The sequence below is a fragment of the Portunus trituberculatus genome, chromosome 18, assembly GCF_017591435.1.
Source record: "Portunus trituberculatus isolate SZX2019 chromosome 18, ASM1759143v1, whole genome shotgun sequence".
Taxonomy (NCBI): Eukaryota; Metazoa; Arthropoda; class Malacostraca; order Decapoda; family Portunidae; genus Portunus; species Portunus trituberculatus.
In genome coordinates, this window is record NC_059272.1 from 17,903,486 (window position 1) to 17,920,732 (window position 17,247).

The 17,247-nt window shown below is 47.4% G+C and overlaps 1 protein-coding gene and 1 long non-coding RNA gene across 5 annotated transcripts in view; one reads left to right on the forward strand and one right to left on the reverse strand.

Annotated features, from left to right (window-relative positions):
* LOC123505766 overlaps window positions 1-231 on the reverse strand; it is a 1,746-nt gene extending 1,515 nt beyond the window's left edge. Inside the window, exon 1 of the long non-coding RNA XR_006675249.1 lies at window positions 189-231. This is a non-coding gene — a long non-coding RNA (uncharacterized LOC123505766). The remainder of the gene's footprint in view (window positions 1-188) is intronic.
* The window catches only part of LOC123505765 (NADPH oxidase 5-like), a 50,418-nt gene that overhangs the window by 31,029 nt on the left and 2,142 nt on the right, over window positions 1-17,247 (forward strand). For all 4 annotated transcript variants that reach the window (XM_045257430.1, XM_045257432.1, XM_045257431.1 and 1 more), the window contains exons 3-11: window positions 8,022-8,239; window positions 9,492-9,680; window positions 12,441-12,613; window positions 12,952-13,140; window positions 13,659-13,791; window positions 13,912-14,540; window positions 14,720-14,844; window positions 15,019-15,103; window positions 16,839-17,045. In XM_045257430.1, coding sequence (XP_045113365.1) covers window positions 8,022-8,239; window positions 9,492-9,680; window positions 12,441-12,613; window positions 12,952-13,140; window positions 13,659-13,791; window positions 13,912-14,540; window positions 14,720-14,844; window positions 15,019-15,103; window positions 16,839-17,045 — 1,948 coding nt within the window. The remainder of the gene's footprint in view (window positions 1-8,021; window positions 8,240-9,491; window positions 9,681-12,440; window positions 12,614-12,951; window positions 13,141-13,658; window positions 13,792-13,911; window positions 14,541-14,719; window positions 14,845-15,018; window positions 15,104-16,838; window positions 17,046-17,247) is intronic.

Below are 17,247 nucleotides of genomic sequence, written 5' to 3' on the forward strand. Positions count from 1 at the left end.
GCTACAGCGATAACCCGACGTGTATATACGAGTAGTGCTGCGTCCTATATTTACTGCAAGTTTCAACATTTACCCGTGAAGCTCTTACGAGGCCCTCCCAGCCCTACTAGCCATCCCTTCCCACCTATCCACCCATCTATCCTCCACCTTCCCCATCCTCCACGCCCCAGCCGCCCGCCGACACTCACCCCGCGGAGCACCCCGAGGCTTTCAGGCGAGACTGACCGCCGCTTGTAATGTGAAAGAATGAGTGTATTTTGCGGCAGGAGGAGGAGCGAGTCCGGTACTGGGGTGACGTGACGGCGTGTGTGTGCGTGCATGCGTGACTGCCGGGGGTGTTTCATGAATCATACACACACACACACACACACACACACACACACACACACACACACACACACACACACACACACACACACACACACACACACACACACACACACACACACACACACAAGTGAGTGGGAGACAGCACTATGACACCAAATGATCAGGTCAGAATACAAACCAAGGCCGCCTCGCCACCAGTACAGTGACACCTGACCCAGCCACTCAGCACCGTAGAGGCTTTACTGAAGGGAACCAAGGAAAGACACATCACCCTCATGCTATAAGAATTAACACTAATAATTCCCACTTTCAATGCTAGAGAATTATTGTATTAAACATAAAAAAAATCTGTAAGAGAGAGAGAGAGAGAGAGAGAGAGAGAGAGAGAGAGAGAGAGAGAGAGAGAGAGAGAGAGAGAGAGAGAGAGAGCAACTGTATACTCTCGTGCTTGTGTCAAACGTTGGTAAACTGTCCGGTTGGGAGAAAGGAACTTTTGAACCCTTTGTCTCACTCCTCTACATATATGTCTGTGTGTGTGTGTGTGTGTGTGTGTGTGTGTGTGTGTGTGTGTGTGTGTGGGGGGACTGGAGAAAAGTAAGGAATACAGGTAGGAGAAATACATTGCTGGTGTTTAGTATTCCCGGGACAGGCAGGGCGGGAGACGTGTGGGGTAGCCAAGGCTCTTCCTCGTGCCTCCACGTTCTCTGTTTTCTGTTGCCCCACCTGATGTTGTATGGCTCGCTTGTAAATGTACTACTGATCTCTCTCTCTCTCTCTCTCTCTCTCTCTCTCTCTCTCTCTCTCTCTCTCTCTCTCTCACACACACACACACACACACACACACACACACACACACACACACACACACACACACACACACAATGGGGAAGACTGGCTGGGTGACCAGCAGGCGACCGAGGTAAATTACACACACACACACACACACACACACACACACACACACACACACACACACACACAATCATCACCACCAACAACATCATTACCGCCATTAGGGTTACGAGTGTATAATCAGCCAATCCTGAGTGGCAGTAACCTTGACCAGCAGGCGCAAGTCTTGGAGCCTCGGAGCCTTGCCCACATTCCGACGTGCGCCTCGGTAGCGGTGAAGTCACGAGCTTGCGTCACGCGACCATCTGGCGGCGCGGCGGTAACTGTCTCATCCTGGAAGGCAGGGCGGCGTCTTGGCGGATCTCGGCCTGGCTGAGAATAATGGGAATGACTGAATCTTTTTATGTGTATGTGTGTGTGTGTGTGTGCGCGTGTGCGTGTGAATGTCTTAAGTTTCCAACGAGTGAGTAGTTTCGTAAAAAAAAATCAATCAATCAGTCAGTCTTCATCACTTCCTCTTTCTCTTTCCGTTTGTACATAATCCGAGGGAAATATTTCAGGTGGTACTGATCACTGCTAGAATGACTTGCATATAAAGAGAAAGCAAAAAACAATACGATTCACCACCAGAAGTAGATCATGGATAGCAGAGCACTTATCAACACTAATCATCGCTTTGATTTACATACTGTTACAGAGCAGCAAAATTCGAGGGACGTACGTAACAAGTGAAAGTAAATGAAGGAGGGAAGCAGGGGAGGTCTTGCGTGCTGCCGACCTCCCATCAGTGCCCGCCTGCCTGCCTCTCTCGTTGACAAAGGGCACAACAATGGCACGGGAAGAGGAGGAGGAGGAGGAGGAGGAGGAGAAGGAGGGTAGGCAAGGAAAAATACTAGAGGGGAGTGGAGAGGAAGGAGGCAGTGACAGTGTAAACGTACGTATAATGTAAGTTTCCTTTCACTCGTCACCTCGCTTCAATACCACCACCACCACCACCACTACCACTACCACTACCACTACCACCACCATTACCACTACCACTACCACTACCACTACTACTACTACTACTACTACTACTACTACTACTATTTCGTCCAGCGAGTCTACCTTGAAAATACCCATAAGAGGAACTATCCACCACCTATCCACTCATACTTCACTCCTCATATCTACCTTACTCACTCACACAATTCCCTGTAAACTTAAAAATATCCCTGAGAAAGCAACGCCTCATTTCCCGGCACTCTCACTCTCTCCTTAACTTTTCCCTTTCACTAAATAGCTTTCCTCGCTAACTCCTCTCATATAAAGCTTAACACTCCCTTGCCCGTCTCACAATATCTTTACTCTAACTCTATACACTTTCCCTCACTCATTCAATTACTTTTTTTATCCTCACTCACCTCATATCTCTTCTCACTAACATGTCTTATTCAAAGCTTAATCAACACTCATTTCGTCGCTCGTCATGATACTTCATTACTAACTCTTTCACTCAACACTTCTTTATGTTTCATTTCCACTGCCTGATCAAATCTACACACACACACACACACACACACACACACACACACACACACACACACACACACACACACACACACACACACACACACACACACACGAACTTATCCATACAATCCAGTCTCCTTCTGCAGTAGATACACACCCTCTGAGTAGCTAATAGGTAATAAAGAGGATGTAGGTATGGCACCTTGCTCTCCACCATCAGTCATGTGTGGGGGGTCTCCTGCTCTCCTCCTCATCACTCTTCTGACGACACGACAGCAAAAAGGTCAGAGCGGTAATGAGTTTTATCATCGAGCGCGAGAAGGCGGCGTGGCGAAGGAGCAAGGTTACCACGGATGAAAGTACGAGTGGCGGGGGGTAATGGTGGTGTTGGTGGTGGTAGTGGCAGTGTGAGTGGCGGCGAGCGGGGGTGGTGATAGTAGTGGTGTTGATGATGGTGGTGGTGGTGGTGGGGATGTTGTGGTGGTAGTACCGACAGATGCTTGACTCCTCCTCCTCCTCCTCCTCCTCCTCCTCCTCCTCCTCCTCCTCCTCCTCCTCCTCCTCCTCCTCCTCCTCCTCCTCCTCCTCCTCCTTCTATTTTTGTTGTTATTGTTATAATATTCTTTTATTCTTTCTTTCTTCTCTTCTTGTACCACCTTTACCTCCTCTACCTCCACCATCACCACCACCACCACCATCTTCTCGACCACCTCCTAAATACGACAAAATCCTTTCATCCCCCCCACACCCATCCACACTCACACAAAGCACCAAAATAAAAACCCAAACTGTTTCACATGAACAAGAGAAGAATGGATCACACACACACACACACACACACACACACACACACACACACACACACACACACACACACACATTCACCGTATCAGCACCTCGATCTTGCTGTTGGTTTCCCGTCTTCGTCATCCGCACCCCAGGCTGTGTTTGGTAACGTGACTGGAACACAGCTCTTTGCGGGGGGGCGACCGTTGATCTTGATGGGAATGCTCGGCGTGGTGGCGGTGTTGAAAAGAGAGGGAGAGAGAGAGAGAGAGAGAGAGAGAGAGAGAGAGAGAGAGAGAGAGAGAGGGGAGAGGGAGAGTAAACGATGGGAAGAGTTATAGTGAAGGTGACCAGACGTGGGAGGCAAGACTGAGGCAACAACACCAAATTATCACGCCAATGAGACTGAGAGATTACTGTGAGAAACTGAAGGCTCTGTACTGATTTTTCTAGCTTTTTATTTTCTTAACGTTGCTAGGAAGGAGACTGGTAAAGGTATCGTATATGTAGAATTAATAGGTAGATGGATGGATGGATTGATTGATAGACTTAAGGTGCAATATTAGTAGGAACATGCAGATGAATAAACACAATTTTCCCACTTTCTTTCTTAACTTTGCCACTGAAGGAGGCAAGTTAAGTTATCGTGAATATACAGGTGGTAAATAGACTAAGAGTTTTAATCATTCGACTTTTGGGGGGTTTCCTTTAGTTTAATAGGATAGTCTAACGTAAGCATATGGAAAGACTGTTCAAAAATGCCACTAAAAGGGTCGGGAAACTATTTGTTCTTTTAATTTCTAGTTATAATTGTCCTCAGTGAAAGAATTTAAAAGCTCGTAATAAGAAATAACGAGTGTCATATTATCAATAACTAATTAAGGTGCTGCATTAACAAGATCCAGTATTAGAATAGATAGGAACTGATTAATTGAGTAGGCAGACATGCCTCAACACCAGGGTCATATGGCACCGGGACATTGAGTACATTCATGATACATTATACTGGTTTGGTTCCTGCTTCATGGTTTCTGGTTCAAGGTCATTGTCCCGTCACCTTACCAGCGCACCAAGCAAGACAAGCAGAGCGCTAAACCATTCAGGCAAGTAAGGAGTAGCGTGGAGAGGCATCTTAGCAACATTTCCATTTGTACTTGTGTTTCTGAGAATGTCATTACCACTGCACTGCCTGGGCGCTGCAGGGCTTCAGGGGCGTGCAGGGCCGCGAATGAGGGCACGAGTCGACCTTCACAAGCAGGTGTCGACATGGAGGAAAAAAGAATTACAGTCGTTCGTTATTAATTCTTGGCGACAAATAATTCATATGTTCATGTCGAGTGTTTTCACACCTACCAATTACTGGAGTGTGACCTCGGCCTCCCACGTTTTCTCCCGTCAAGTGTGGAGATTGACTGATGCAATGCCTAAATTGCAAAGAATTATCATTAGAAAACGTATAATGTGTCTGATATTAAACTTTAAAATAACTGGAAAGGTTTGCTCTCTCTTCCTGCCTCCGTTCATCCGGCAGCGCCTTGGCCTCCAGCAGCCCTGACTGGAGAGACGAAGGCAGAGTAATTGATGAGTCCATCCAGTGTTTTAAGATTCTAGTGACAGATTAACAAGATTTCTACTTTATCAACAAGACAAACACTTTTGAGAACCTTGCCATCCATCTCTGTGGTCTTTGTAATGTAGTCGTGGTAAGAAAGCAAAGCGTTTCTGAGTTTTTTATAGTACCTAAAGGCGACCTAGCTAGAGGCGCTTGTTCCGTGAAGCCAAGCGGTGTTTAGAAAGCGTGCGGTGGTCGAAAAAACAGAGGAAAATGTTTAGTCTCAACACGAACTGATGTTACCTTCCCGTCCGTCAGGCGTCACAGTGAGTTACTGGTCCGCTGGGGTGCGTCGCGGCCAGCACCTCATGGCCTCGCCCAGCACGACCTGTACGGTGAAGGGGTGGACGCCTGGCTGCTAAGGACGAACATTTGATGGCGACACAACTTACATGTTTTATCTCTCTTTTTTTCCCTATTTTCTTGTGTGTGTTTTTTTTTTTATCGTGGAAGGTAGTATGTGTGTGTGTGTGTGTGTGTGTGTGTGTGTGTGTGTGTGTGTGTGTGTCTGTGTGTTTCACTGTTTGATCTGCTGCAGTCTCTGACGAGACAGCCAGACGTTACCCTACGGAACGAGCTCAGAGCTCATTATTTCCGATCTTCGGATAGGCCTGAGAGCAGGCACACACCACACACCGGGACAACAAGGTCACAACTCCTCGATTTACATCCCGTACCTACTCACTGCTAGGTGAACAGGGGCTACACGTCAAAGAAGACACACCCAAATATCTCCACCCGGCCGGGGAATCGAACCCCGGTCCTCTGGCTTGTGAAGCCAGCGCTCTAACCACTGAGCTACCGGGCCGTGTGTGTGTGTGTGTGTGTGTGTGTGTGTGTGTGTGTGTGTGTGAGATCCAACGCATCATCAATACGCTGCCACAAAACAGTTAATTTTTCATGACACAAGACGCTTCAAAGTTGACCTCATTACAGCTATAGGTAAAAACAAATTTCCATTGTCTTCTGGAGTGTTCGTGTCATTCAAAATTCCATCTTCGAGCTCTGCTGATTGAGTCATTAGTTACAGTGCATGAGTCTTATTTCAATGCACATCGAGTATTTTCTTTGCTCTTGTGTCATCCAGGACGATGAGTTGACTTACGTAACATTGTCTTCCTCCGGTGTCTTTGCGTGTCAAGGTTAGCGCTCCTGTGACCACACGACTGTCGATTAATTTTAGCGATGCCGCACGTGGGGAGGGTGCGCCCCGACCCACTGGACGCTTACTCCCACCACATTCGAGGCTACGGGCACGCAGATTATCAGACAAAACGAGTTGTAAAGAAAAATACAGCTTGTTACTTTCACATCATTTATTTTTAGTTTCTATTCATATTTAAAAATGCCTCGTAAAGCACAGCGGCCTTAACCTGCCTAAGCTTATATATGTATACATTTTAGGCTTCTAGGCGGGCACCGGGGCCTATGAATGGACCTTTGTGAAAGAAAGAGAAAGAGAGGCAAGTTTTGGCATTGCAGGGGCGTCAGGAAGGAAGCGTGAGAGAAGGAAGGTTTAGTGTGAGCGAGCAGAGTTCCTGGGGCGCGGGCCACATGTGGGTCGCAGGAATTCAGCAAGGAAGCATCGGTGACCCCGCCGAGCCCAGCACCAAGGTAGACCAGCGCGCCGCCCCACACACCTGCCTCGCCTGCCAGGCTTCCGTGGCATTGTACGGCGCGGGGCGGGGGTCGCGAAGCAGTGGCGTGGAAAGGAAAATATTGCCAAATATCTGTTTTCTGACTCGCTAAGAGCATCTTTTTTCCATTTTTGTTTTCTCTCTGGTAAGTATTATGTAACTTCCTGAAAAGGGAGTGACGCTCTTCCCGATCTCGCTCTTAATAAGTCACGTGGATGTGAATGTCACTCCCAAGCTGAGCACGCAAACTGGATTCTGTGTTGTGTTGACGCCGTGACGCAACAACCTGACGGAGATGTGTGGGTGAGGGTCAAGCCTCGCGGTCACGTGCGCGAGGATGCAGAAGGTGGAGGGTGAGGTCAAACGGGCAGGTGTTGAAAACTTTCTCCCGCGACCATCCTCGTGCTGAGATGCCAAGCTTCCCGCCAGTGCTGCGTTGCAAGGTCTCTGCTTCCTCGCTCTGGATGGAAGTGAAGGGAAGGTAAACTACATGCAAATCAAATTACCGAGTCACCCATGATGCATAGCGAGGATATCGAGGGTGTTGTAGGAAGGATGGCTATAGTGCAGCCAATCTGGTCCTCTGTTAGCTCCGAAGTGCTCAGCCGGTACTGTTTAAAGACCAGAGTCACTTCAAGTATCACTACTAACACAGGAGTGAGGCTTGGGACACACGATTCCTTTTGTTCGGTGACAATTGCCACCTCAGCTTCCTTGACATTGAACTTATGGGAGGTAAGGAACCTTTAACTCCGGGACAAGGCCGCTGTAACATGAATAACAATACTTTACCTTTCCTGCACTTCCTCAGGCAAACATATCACTATGCCAACTGACCGCACCACATAAGTACCTGGGTGGGTTGTCTGCCTGCCCCGACCCTCTGGAACGGGAAGTCGCTGTAATTAGGCGAGCTTGCCGACCAGAGTCATGGACGTTTAGTAATCATATTCTCATAACAGGACTTGAGTGTAGCTCAGTCGCATATCTTTTCGAATATCTATTAGGTGAGCACGTTCCTGCAGTGAAAGCGGTTGTCCATTTGTGTTAATAATGAATGCAGATGAATGTTGTGCTTGGCTCATGACCGAGAAGCTTGAAGCACGTGCGCGCACACGCACACACACACACACACACACACACACACACACACACACACACACACACACACACACACACACACACACACACACACAGAGAGAGAGAGAGAGAGAGAGAGAGAGAGATTACATAGTATTAAACGACTCTCATGCCTTCATTGTATCCTAACCTCCACTCTTTGCGCTTTCCAGAATACGCTTTTTGGACGTGGTGTTGGACGAGGAGCGGCCGGAGCCGGAGTCTATCACCACACAAAGCAGCCTGCGCCGCCGCTTGCTGTGGGCCCGAAACAACGCTCCGACACTCGTCTTCACCGCCCTCTTCGTCGGTGTGAATGCCGCTGTCTTCCTGGCGAGAGCTTACCAGTACCGCCACACCAACATCCTCGAAATGGGCGCCCGAGCTTGTGGTGAGTCCTTCTCCCTCTCCCCTCCCTCCTGCTTCTCTCGGCGGCATGATCTTGCGTTATGCTGGCGTCTTGAATTAATATTAATCAATCCGTACTTCTTGAGTCTGGATATATGCTTTTCTCCAGTGTCTTGGTCGTAAGTTTGATTGTTATTTGTCTTGACGTAGCAAGGATAACTTATTCGAGGAAAGATGATGTTCTTTACCCGTGGCTCTCAGCTAATAGACGCCGAAACATAACAGAAATTCTCGCATGCTTGTTTGAGCTGGTAGTTTATTTCTGTAATTACCAGTGTTACCTGTATTGTTATTACCAGCTAACACGGAGCTGGGGGCGCCACTCACTTAGGCAGCGTTGAGTAAGGTAAGACCAGCGGCAACGACCTTCAAGGCTGAGGTGACTGTCACAGTGAGGCGGGCTGCTCACAGCCTTGCGTCACCACCGGCACGCGCCCACCAACGCCGCGCTTACCTCATAATATTTGGACTTGATATTTCGCATCAGCGGTGATATCTCGTGAAGGCGATAAAAACTACACACGCGGCAGAATGTGGATCGTGAGTGAGAGTTTTTCTTCTCCATGACCACCCCCATGCTTTCCACCGCCTCGCCTCGCCCTGTCTATCACCGCCACGCCACCCTCCACTGCTCGTCCGTTGGGAAATATGATACAGCCTCTGGTCCATGTATGCTTCACTCCCACACACGCAAAAAAAATTCAGTGACAACGCAGTATTTTATGTTAGTTTAACCTGATGTTGAAACAAATATACAATACAACCATTTTACGACTCCAGATATGATAAATTTGTCTTCACTTGCTTTGTAAAAATTCACTTCCCTAATGGTGAATGAGGTGCGTGTGCGACTGTTTGGCCGCGACTTGCCGCTCATTAATACAAACAACACTCTTGGGAACTCAGCGAGTCTTTTCTACACACGCCACGAGATGGCATACATTCACCTCTTACCATTTTTTTATTTATTTATTTATCTAAGTGTGGTTTTTAGTTTCCTTGCCCACACACCATTTGCTGAAGGAAAGTTATTTGTATTCTTAGAGCCTAAAGATTGAGTCTGTTTCTGGTGGCGTCTTCCTTGGCAGCCGAAGAGGTCAAGTTTAATTAATATTCAAGTTTATATACTAATTAGTGAGCAAAAAATCACAAGTAATGGAATTCGAGACAAGAAAATACATGTAAGCACCAAAAAGGAAAAAAAGAATGGTCTAATTCTTGTTTGTCTTTCCCAGGTCAGTGTCTCAACCTGGACTGTGCGTTGCTGCTTCTCCTTATCCTGCGCAGGACAGTGACGCGCCTCAGAAGTTCCTCCGTGGGCCACCTGCTGCCCTGCGACCAGCACGTCCACTTCCACAAGATGGCGGGCTGGACTGTCTTCCTTCTCTCCATCCTCCACACTCTGTTCCACATCGCCAACTTTGGTAAATAGAGGCGTCATGTTTCGCAGTAATTACAGACACCAGCCGAGGGTGTAACGCCCGGGCCTGACTGACCAGAGACGGCGTGACGAGGCGTGACCTCCACCCACCCTCCGCGCCCTTGCACAGCGACCCATGACTCCCTTCGACGCGCTAGACTGTTCCTACGCGATCTTGACAATTAACAACATCAAGACTATATAAGAAATTACATCATTATACTCTCTTTGCATTTTCTCTCATATACAATAACGATTTTACGACTAAATGTGTTGCTAAGCCTCTTCACTACACTAATGTTTTCCCGCGATCTACTCAGACTTTCCTACGCGAAATGTTGCGTTCAGAGTTAGTCACGCATCGCTCAAAGTACCTCATGTCTTGCTGCAGAAATAAAAAAAAAAAGACTAGTTATCCTGCATAGTAGACAACACTAAGAAGGGGTGATCAGTACATTTGCGCCTCTTCCCTTTTCTGTTACACGTAAAATCGAAAGTCAAAGAATAATAAAGTAGTGTTCCCGGTAGAAGTGCGTGAGTGAGCAGACATCCATTAACAAGTGGAGCAAAGGAGCAGCATGCACTCTTGTTTTCTCAGGTGTTTGTGTTGCTGAGGTGTGTGTAAGTGCAAGTGATCGTCGTGTTATCTGTGTCATTGCAACCGTGCGTGGCCGTGGCGGAGCTGTCGTGTGTCGCCACCTCCTCCTCCTCCTCCTCCTCCCCTTGTCACCGCAGTCTTAGTCTTGCCGCCGCCGTGATCTTGAGCAGCTTGAAGCATTGTGGTGGATCGTTTAGTAATGGCCTGTTATTTTGCAAGTGCATATTATGTTTTGATACAACGTGCATGTCATCGTTGCAGGGAAGGTGAACATAACGCGGTTAATTGTTGCCACCGCACGCCACATGACGGCCACTAATCTCTGTATGTGTGTGTGTGTGTGTGTGTGTGTGTGTGTGTGAGAGAGAGAGAGAGAGAGAGAGAGAGAGAGAGAGAGAGATTAGTGAGTAGTATCCCACACAGTAACGTGAGGCATTGAGTCTTGTCACCCGCGCCTTTCCTAACAATATGAACACAGGTGATAAATGTCTGCCGAGACTAGAACAGTACAATAATATTTTCTTTCCCCACAAAATCCAGTACTGGTGTGCAAGATTTACCTGCCCCTGGAGCCACTCTTGAGGTTATTTTAAGACCTCACATATGGCGCCACGACAGCCGCTCCTCACCTCGGCCCCACGCAGCTGTCATCCAATGTAGCTGTTCTCGGCCTCGACCATTCATGTGCCTTATTTATAACAATTCAGGGCCTTTGTTCTGAAATGCTTGATACTTTCGTAACAACTGTTTCAAAGGCCATTGACATAATTTTCTGGTTCCTGTGAGTATTATTTTTTTTAATTTGAGGATACAGAATTCTTGGCAAACCTCGATCGATAATCATGTAAATGTCCTCAAAAACATGAACGACTTCCACTAAAGCATGTTGTTAAAAGCAGTCATGGTGAGGAAAAGAAACGATGAAGAGTGTGGTCCTTAGTGAGTTAAGTTGAGCTGTTGATCGAGAGTGTTGCCTTTGAAACGGCTCTCCTTGACGTGTCCCTTCTCTCTCTCTCTCTCTCTCTCTCTCTCTCTCTCTCTCTCTCTCTCTCTCTCTCTCTCTCTCTCTCTCTCTCTCTCTCTTTCTATGGATCTATTGTTTTCCTCTTTCTCTTTCGTGTTCTCTCCTACTCACATCTTCCTCCTCCTTTGAACACACTCATACACATAATCACTAGCCTGTCACTCTCGCTTTTCTTTGCCCCTTCCCCCATTTATCTTCCCCATAGTGCAACATGATCCCATTCACTCTCTTATTTTTCTGATGCGCTATGGTTTCATTTTACTATAGTGTTTCCTCTCCCTCTCTGTACACTACACTCCAAGCTGCTGTCTGCTCATTACCACCGCCACTCCTCCAGACGCCTGGGTGCTGAACGACGTGACCCACACCCAGCGGGGAGGGGCCACCTTCGCCTCACTGTGTTTTTGTGTCTGAAAGAATGAAAGTTGATTGGTTCGTAATGATTGTGTAAACAGCGTGATGTTGTTTTGATTATGATTCGCGTAAATAATAGTGGTGCTGAGAGAGAGAGAGAGAGAGAGAGAGAGAGAGAGAGAGAGAGAGAGAGAGAGAGAGAGAGAGAGAGACGCCTTTCCATCATGTCAGGCCACTTCATCTTCACTTCTCGTGCCTTTGTTAACTAATAATCCCTTAACTCTTTGTTTACAACTCACTGGTATTTACTAACACTGCGGCAAATGCTGGACTCGCATCCTCTTAGCCGCAGACAGACAGACAGACAGACTTGCTGCCACTCTTAGATAAGGTTGGACGCTGATAAGTTGCGCATCGAGGTAAGTTCTCATCTAAGTTAAGTATTCAAGTGTTTTGTCCTTAGTTACCTTCTACTCTCCCTTCACTGATTATCTGAACGTTCAATAATCAATATGCGTTTGATTTAACTTACACGGTTCAGTTTTTCAAAAAAATATATTGGCCATGCTTTCGATGTCATTATTTTGGGCTCTTCTTAAGTACCTGATCACTATTATTATCAGTATTATTGTTATTATTATTGTTTTTACTGCTACTACTACATTAACATTCATTTTTCTCAGTAAATCATCTAGTCACACTCGTCTCATGACATAGCAAAGTGCACTAAACAGGGGAAAATACCTGAGTTCATCGTAATAAGTTTGCCTCGCCTTCCGTGCCTGCAGTGACGCTAGGAGACGTGACGGGCATCAGCCTCAACGACTACATGTGGGACACGCGGCTGGGCATCGGCTGGGTGGCGGGCCTGGCCAACCCCACCGGCGCCGTGCTCATGATCCTCCTCACCATCATCGTTGCCTTCAGTCACCGCCTCGTCCGGAAATCTGGCTACTTTGAGGTACGTGCGTTTTCTTCTTCTTCTTCTTCTTCTTCTTCTTCTTCTTCTTCTTCTTCTTCTTCTTCTTCTCCTCCTTTTTCTTTTTCTTTTTTTTCTTGTTCTTGTTCTTGTTCTTGTTCTTCTTGTTCTTTTTTTTCTTTTTTTCGTGATGCCAGTCTTTTTAGCTAATTAATTGAGTGATTTTGGCACTAGCAGTAAGATTCTCTCTCTCTCTCTCTCTCTCTCTCTCTCTCTCTCTCTCTCTCTCTCTCTCTCTCTCTCTCTCTCTCTCTCTCTCTCTCTCTCTCTCTCTCTCTCTCATCACGAGTAACACACCTTTACTCGGCCTGTCTCGGCAGATCTTCTACTGGACACACTTGCTGTCGCTTCCCTTCTGGGTGCTGCTGGTGCTGCACGGACCCAACTTCTGGAAATGGCTCCTACTGCCGGGCATCGCCTTCCTGATGGAGACCGGGCTGAGGGTCTCCCAGGTGTGCACACCCCGAGGACAGACACACATCCTTGGGGGCACCACGCTTCCCTCTCGGGTGAGGAAGAGGAAAAGGCTTTGTACTTGTGTGTGTAATTCACCTCGGTCGTCTGCTGGTCACCCAGCCAGTCTTTCCCATTACGGAGCGAGCTCAGAGCTCATAGACCGATCTTCGGGTAGGACTATTTACTGCTAGGTGAACAGGGCCACACATTAAGAGGCTTGCCCATTTGCCTCGCCGCTTACCGGGATCCGAACCCGGGCCTCTCGATTGTGAGTCGAGCGTGCTAACCACTACACTACGCGGTGTGTGTGTGTGTGTGTGTGTGTGTGTGTGTGTGTGTGTGTGTGTGTGTGTGTGTGTGTGTGTGATTCACGTTTTATTGTTAACGGTTCATAGTAAAATCCTATACTTGCATGGGCGTCCAGTCTGCTTCAGGTGTATTCCGGTAACAGATTTGGATTCATGAATGGATACTCAGAGTTACTATCGGGTAAAGACAGGCACTTCTTTATTGGCTCCCTTGAAATGATAATCTGAGTCTGAGTCACGCTAATCCGCCCGTGCCTCGCCAGGTGGTCAAGCTGCTCATCAGACGACCCAAGAACTTCGACTTCCAGCCCGGGGAGTACGTGTACCTAAACGTACCCTCCCTGGCGCGTTACGAGTGGCATCCCTTCACCATCTCCTCAGCCCCGGAGTTTGAAGGTCTGTCTTTGTTCATTTATTGCTGCGTGTTGATGCAAATTGCTGTCATTATGAATCTTCCCCGCACACTCCTCCATTTGCTTCTCTGTCCTCATGGTACATTCTGGTCTCGGCTCACAGATTACTTCACGGTGCACGTCCGCTCTGTTGGGGAATGGACCAGGCGGATCTACGACATGTTCAAGGAGGAAGCGAAGGAGGAGAAGGAGGAGAAGCCAGCAGTACAGGAAGGGAAGGACAGTCCTGGCATGTTCAACCTGGCGTATTCTTCTGACGAGGATCTGAGGGAGGACGCCACGCACACTGTCATTGAGGTGGAAGAGCAGGACACAGGATCACAGAAGGGCGGCCGCTACATAAATAATTTGCTAGAGTTCAACCGCAAGATGAGCATTTACTCCAGACCCGCAGCCCTTCTCAACGTGGAAATGCAGCGCAAGCCTTCAGTGTCGCCCGCCGCAATGGAGTCGCGGTGCTCCGGCAGCTTCCTGACCCTAGAACGCAAAAAGTCTTGCAGTTTGTCCAACTTAGCGGCGCTCAAAGCAGACCTGGAAAGCTCAAGACGCGGTGACTCGGGCCAGTCCTCTCTCACGGGCAGCACCTCCAGCCTGGACTCTGTCGGCGAGAACCTCTGCTCCACGCTGGCACGGACTCGCCAGCACTGCTTCCCCAGCCAGAACGCCGCACAGAACCCAGACACAATGGCTCACCAGCTGCAGCTCCACTCTGCCATCAAAAAGAAGATTGAGGTTAGCCGCTGATGAGACACGTTATAATGCCGTAGTAGTGACAGTAACAGTAGGCTTAGCAGTAGCAATAAGTCAGCATTGTTGTGTTAGTTAATTTTAACTTTTATGGATTTGTGTTTGATGGTACTCCTTTGGATCACGTCGTCGCCAGTCACTCACCCTCATCTTTCCTCCGTCAGGTGCACGTGGACGGCCCCTACGGTACGCCCTCCACCAGGATCTTCACGGTCACGCACGCTGTCCTCATCGGGGCAGGCATCGGAGTCACGCCCTTCGCCTCCATCCTGCAGAGCGTCATGATGAGGTGAGGATTCTCCTTGTTTATACTTACTTAGCTAAGCAGTAAAGGATTTGAGCTATTTTCTATTCTATCCTATTCCTATATTCGTATCTCATATTTTTCGCTCAGTTGCTATATTCCTTGCCAATGTCATCTTTCATTTCACTACACATTCTTACGTGTCCCCTTCGTTCACAGGTATCGTGCGGCCAAGGCTCCCTGTCCTTATTGTCAAGTGCCCAGCTGCCTCGCTCTGCCCACCACGCTAAGGAAACTCAGAAAGGCAAGTGACGCTCCCTCTCCTCCCTACACCCCCCTGCGCTGATCTTGTCTGCACTCCGCAACAAGTAGGACAGGGTTATGTACCGCCGTCTGGCACACTTTTCACCATACCTTCAGGGAACCCCTCGCATTTTTTTCACCAGTACGAGTGTTCAAAATCAGATTCCAGCCTAGTTTCTCTCTTTCGTCACAGCGCAGCCCTTGTCTCGACTCCAGATGGCAAGTAAATCTCTCCGCTGTAAGGTTTTAATGATTCAGCGCTAACTACCACGGAGTCTTGCAAGCCACACCATGTTAAAAGTTCTCTGTTTTTAGAGCTGCTAGCCAGAAGCGCTTCAAGTGACATTAATAAAAGGGATCATGTGAAGGAACAGTCGTGTGTGTGTGTGTGTGTGTGTGTGTGTGTGTACAACAATGAGTTGGATTCTTGCATGAACTCCCATCACGCCTTCTACAAAATGGGCATGACGATAAAAAAAAAGATGTAGTGATAATAGTTGAATAGTTGAAGACAGTTGAATATTCAACTACTTGTGTGATGATTAACACCTTATTTTCTATTGTTTATTGTTGGTTGTTTCGTGACGACCATAATAGCCTGCAATGACGAGAAAAGTGATATAACGATCATACTCTCGATATTGCGTTATTTATATAATAATTTACGCGTTGGTTTCTTGTTTCCAATCACTTCTCATGTTTACTGGCCTCTCCTGAAAGTCAAAACGAGTATTTAGTGCTGCCGGCCTTGGATAAGTTTCGAAACCAGGCCAGCAAAGATTCGAACCCGGGACGGTAACTTTAGAGACGGTAACCACATCCATTATGCTTTTGTTTTCCTGTTACCTATATTTCAAAGTCTCTGCATGTACTTGTATTGATCCCTGAAGAAAAAAATGTTGCCTAAAACTAATTATTTGATGCTTGTGAAAAATAGTTATTGTTTTCTCTTTATCATCCGCCGTGCTCTTGACTCACAAAATGCCGGATGGTGCAATGAACAAACACCAGATTTAGTGAAGCAGGCCGTCTGTGCCTCGCTCTTTCTTATCTCATTCCTTGGACCCTGAGGGATAGACTGCCCTGTCTGGCCAACCTGCCCTCGTGGTGTTCGGTTCAGTGACCACACCATCCCAACCCGCGAGCAGAGTTACTTTGTTTGAGACACTAATTGCATCAGTTCTTGTTGCTGGTTCATTTATTGACGTAACGCTTGGGCAATGAGAAAGCAGCAAGTTTGCACAAAGGTAGCTTGAAAAAAATTATTTGGAGTTTGGTTCTTATTTTATTTCATGTTCTGATAATTCAATTGCAACTAAAGGAAACCGCAGTACAGCTTCCGTGTGGACCATTCCTCTCGGCAGTAAAAGTATGCCCTGGAGCGCCGAGTCTTGCTGTGAGACCAGAATGATTACCTGCACATGTTGGTATAATAAAGCAAGCATTTCCTGATACTCAATACAAAGAATGATGTCAGGTTTTGAAAGTAAAGGCGAGAGCATCATTGTGCGTGTCCCGAAGCAGTTACCAGCAGAGAGAGAGAGAGAGAGAGAGAGAGAGAGAGAGAGAGAGAGAGAGAGAGAGAGAGAGAGAGAGAGAGAGAGAGAGAGAGAGAGAGAGAGAGAGAGACGAATACAATACACATCTCAAGAACGTATACCAAAACAATCACCAAAATAACAGAGACGTAACAGAAAGACGACACTTCCTCTGACTTCCGCTCCCTCATTTCACAGGTGGACTTCGTGTGGGTGAACCGTGACCTGGGCAGCTTTGAGTGGTTCCTGGAGATGCTGGCGGCGCTGGAGGAGGAGCAGCGTGTGGTAGGAGCCGCTATGGAGACCTTCCTTAACCTGCATCTGTACAAGACTGGCGCCAATCCTCTCAGCCCGTCCCTGCCCCTCGCCTCCTCCATCAGGACCGGGAGGCCAGACTGGGATAAGGTAAGAAGCTGTCGATAAGTCTATTAGATAAGTGTTGACCTTTTCAGTACATTGATTTTGTTTTATTCTTGATATTTCTTGCTTGGATTAGGTTGAATTTATGATATGTTTGTTTCTTCGTAAATCAAAGAGTTGAAATCATCTCCAGTTTTTCATACACCACAGTTATTATCTTTATTTTATCTTTCCAATTACTGTATTT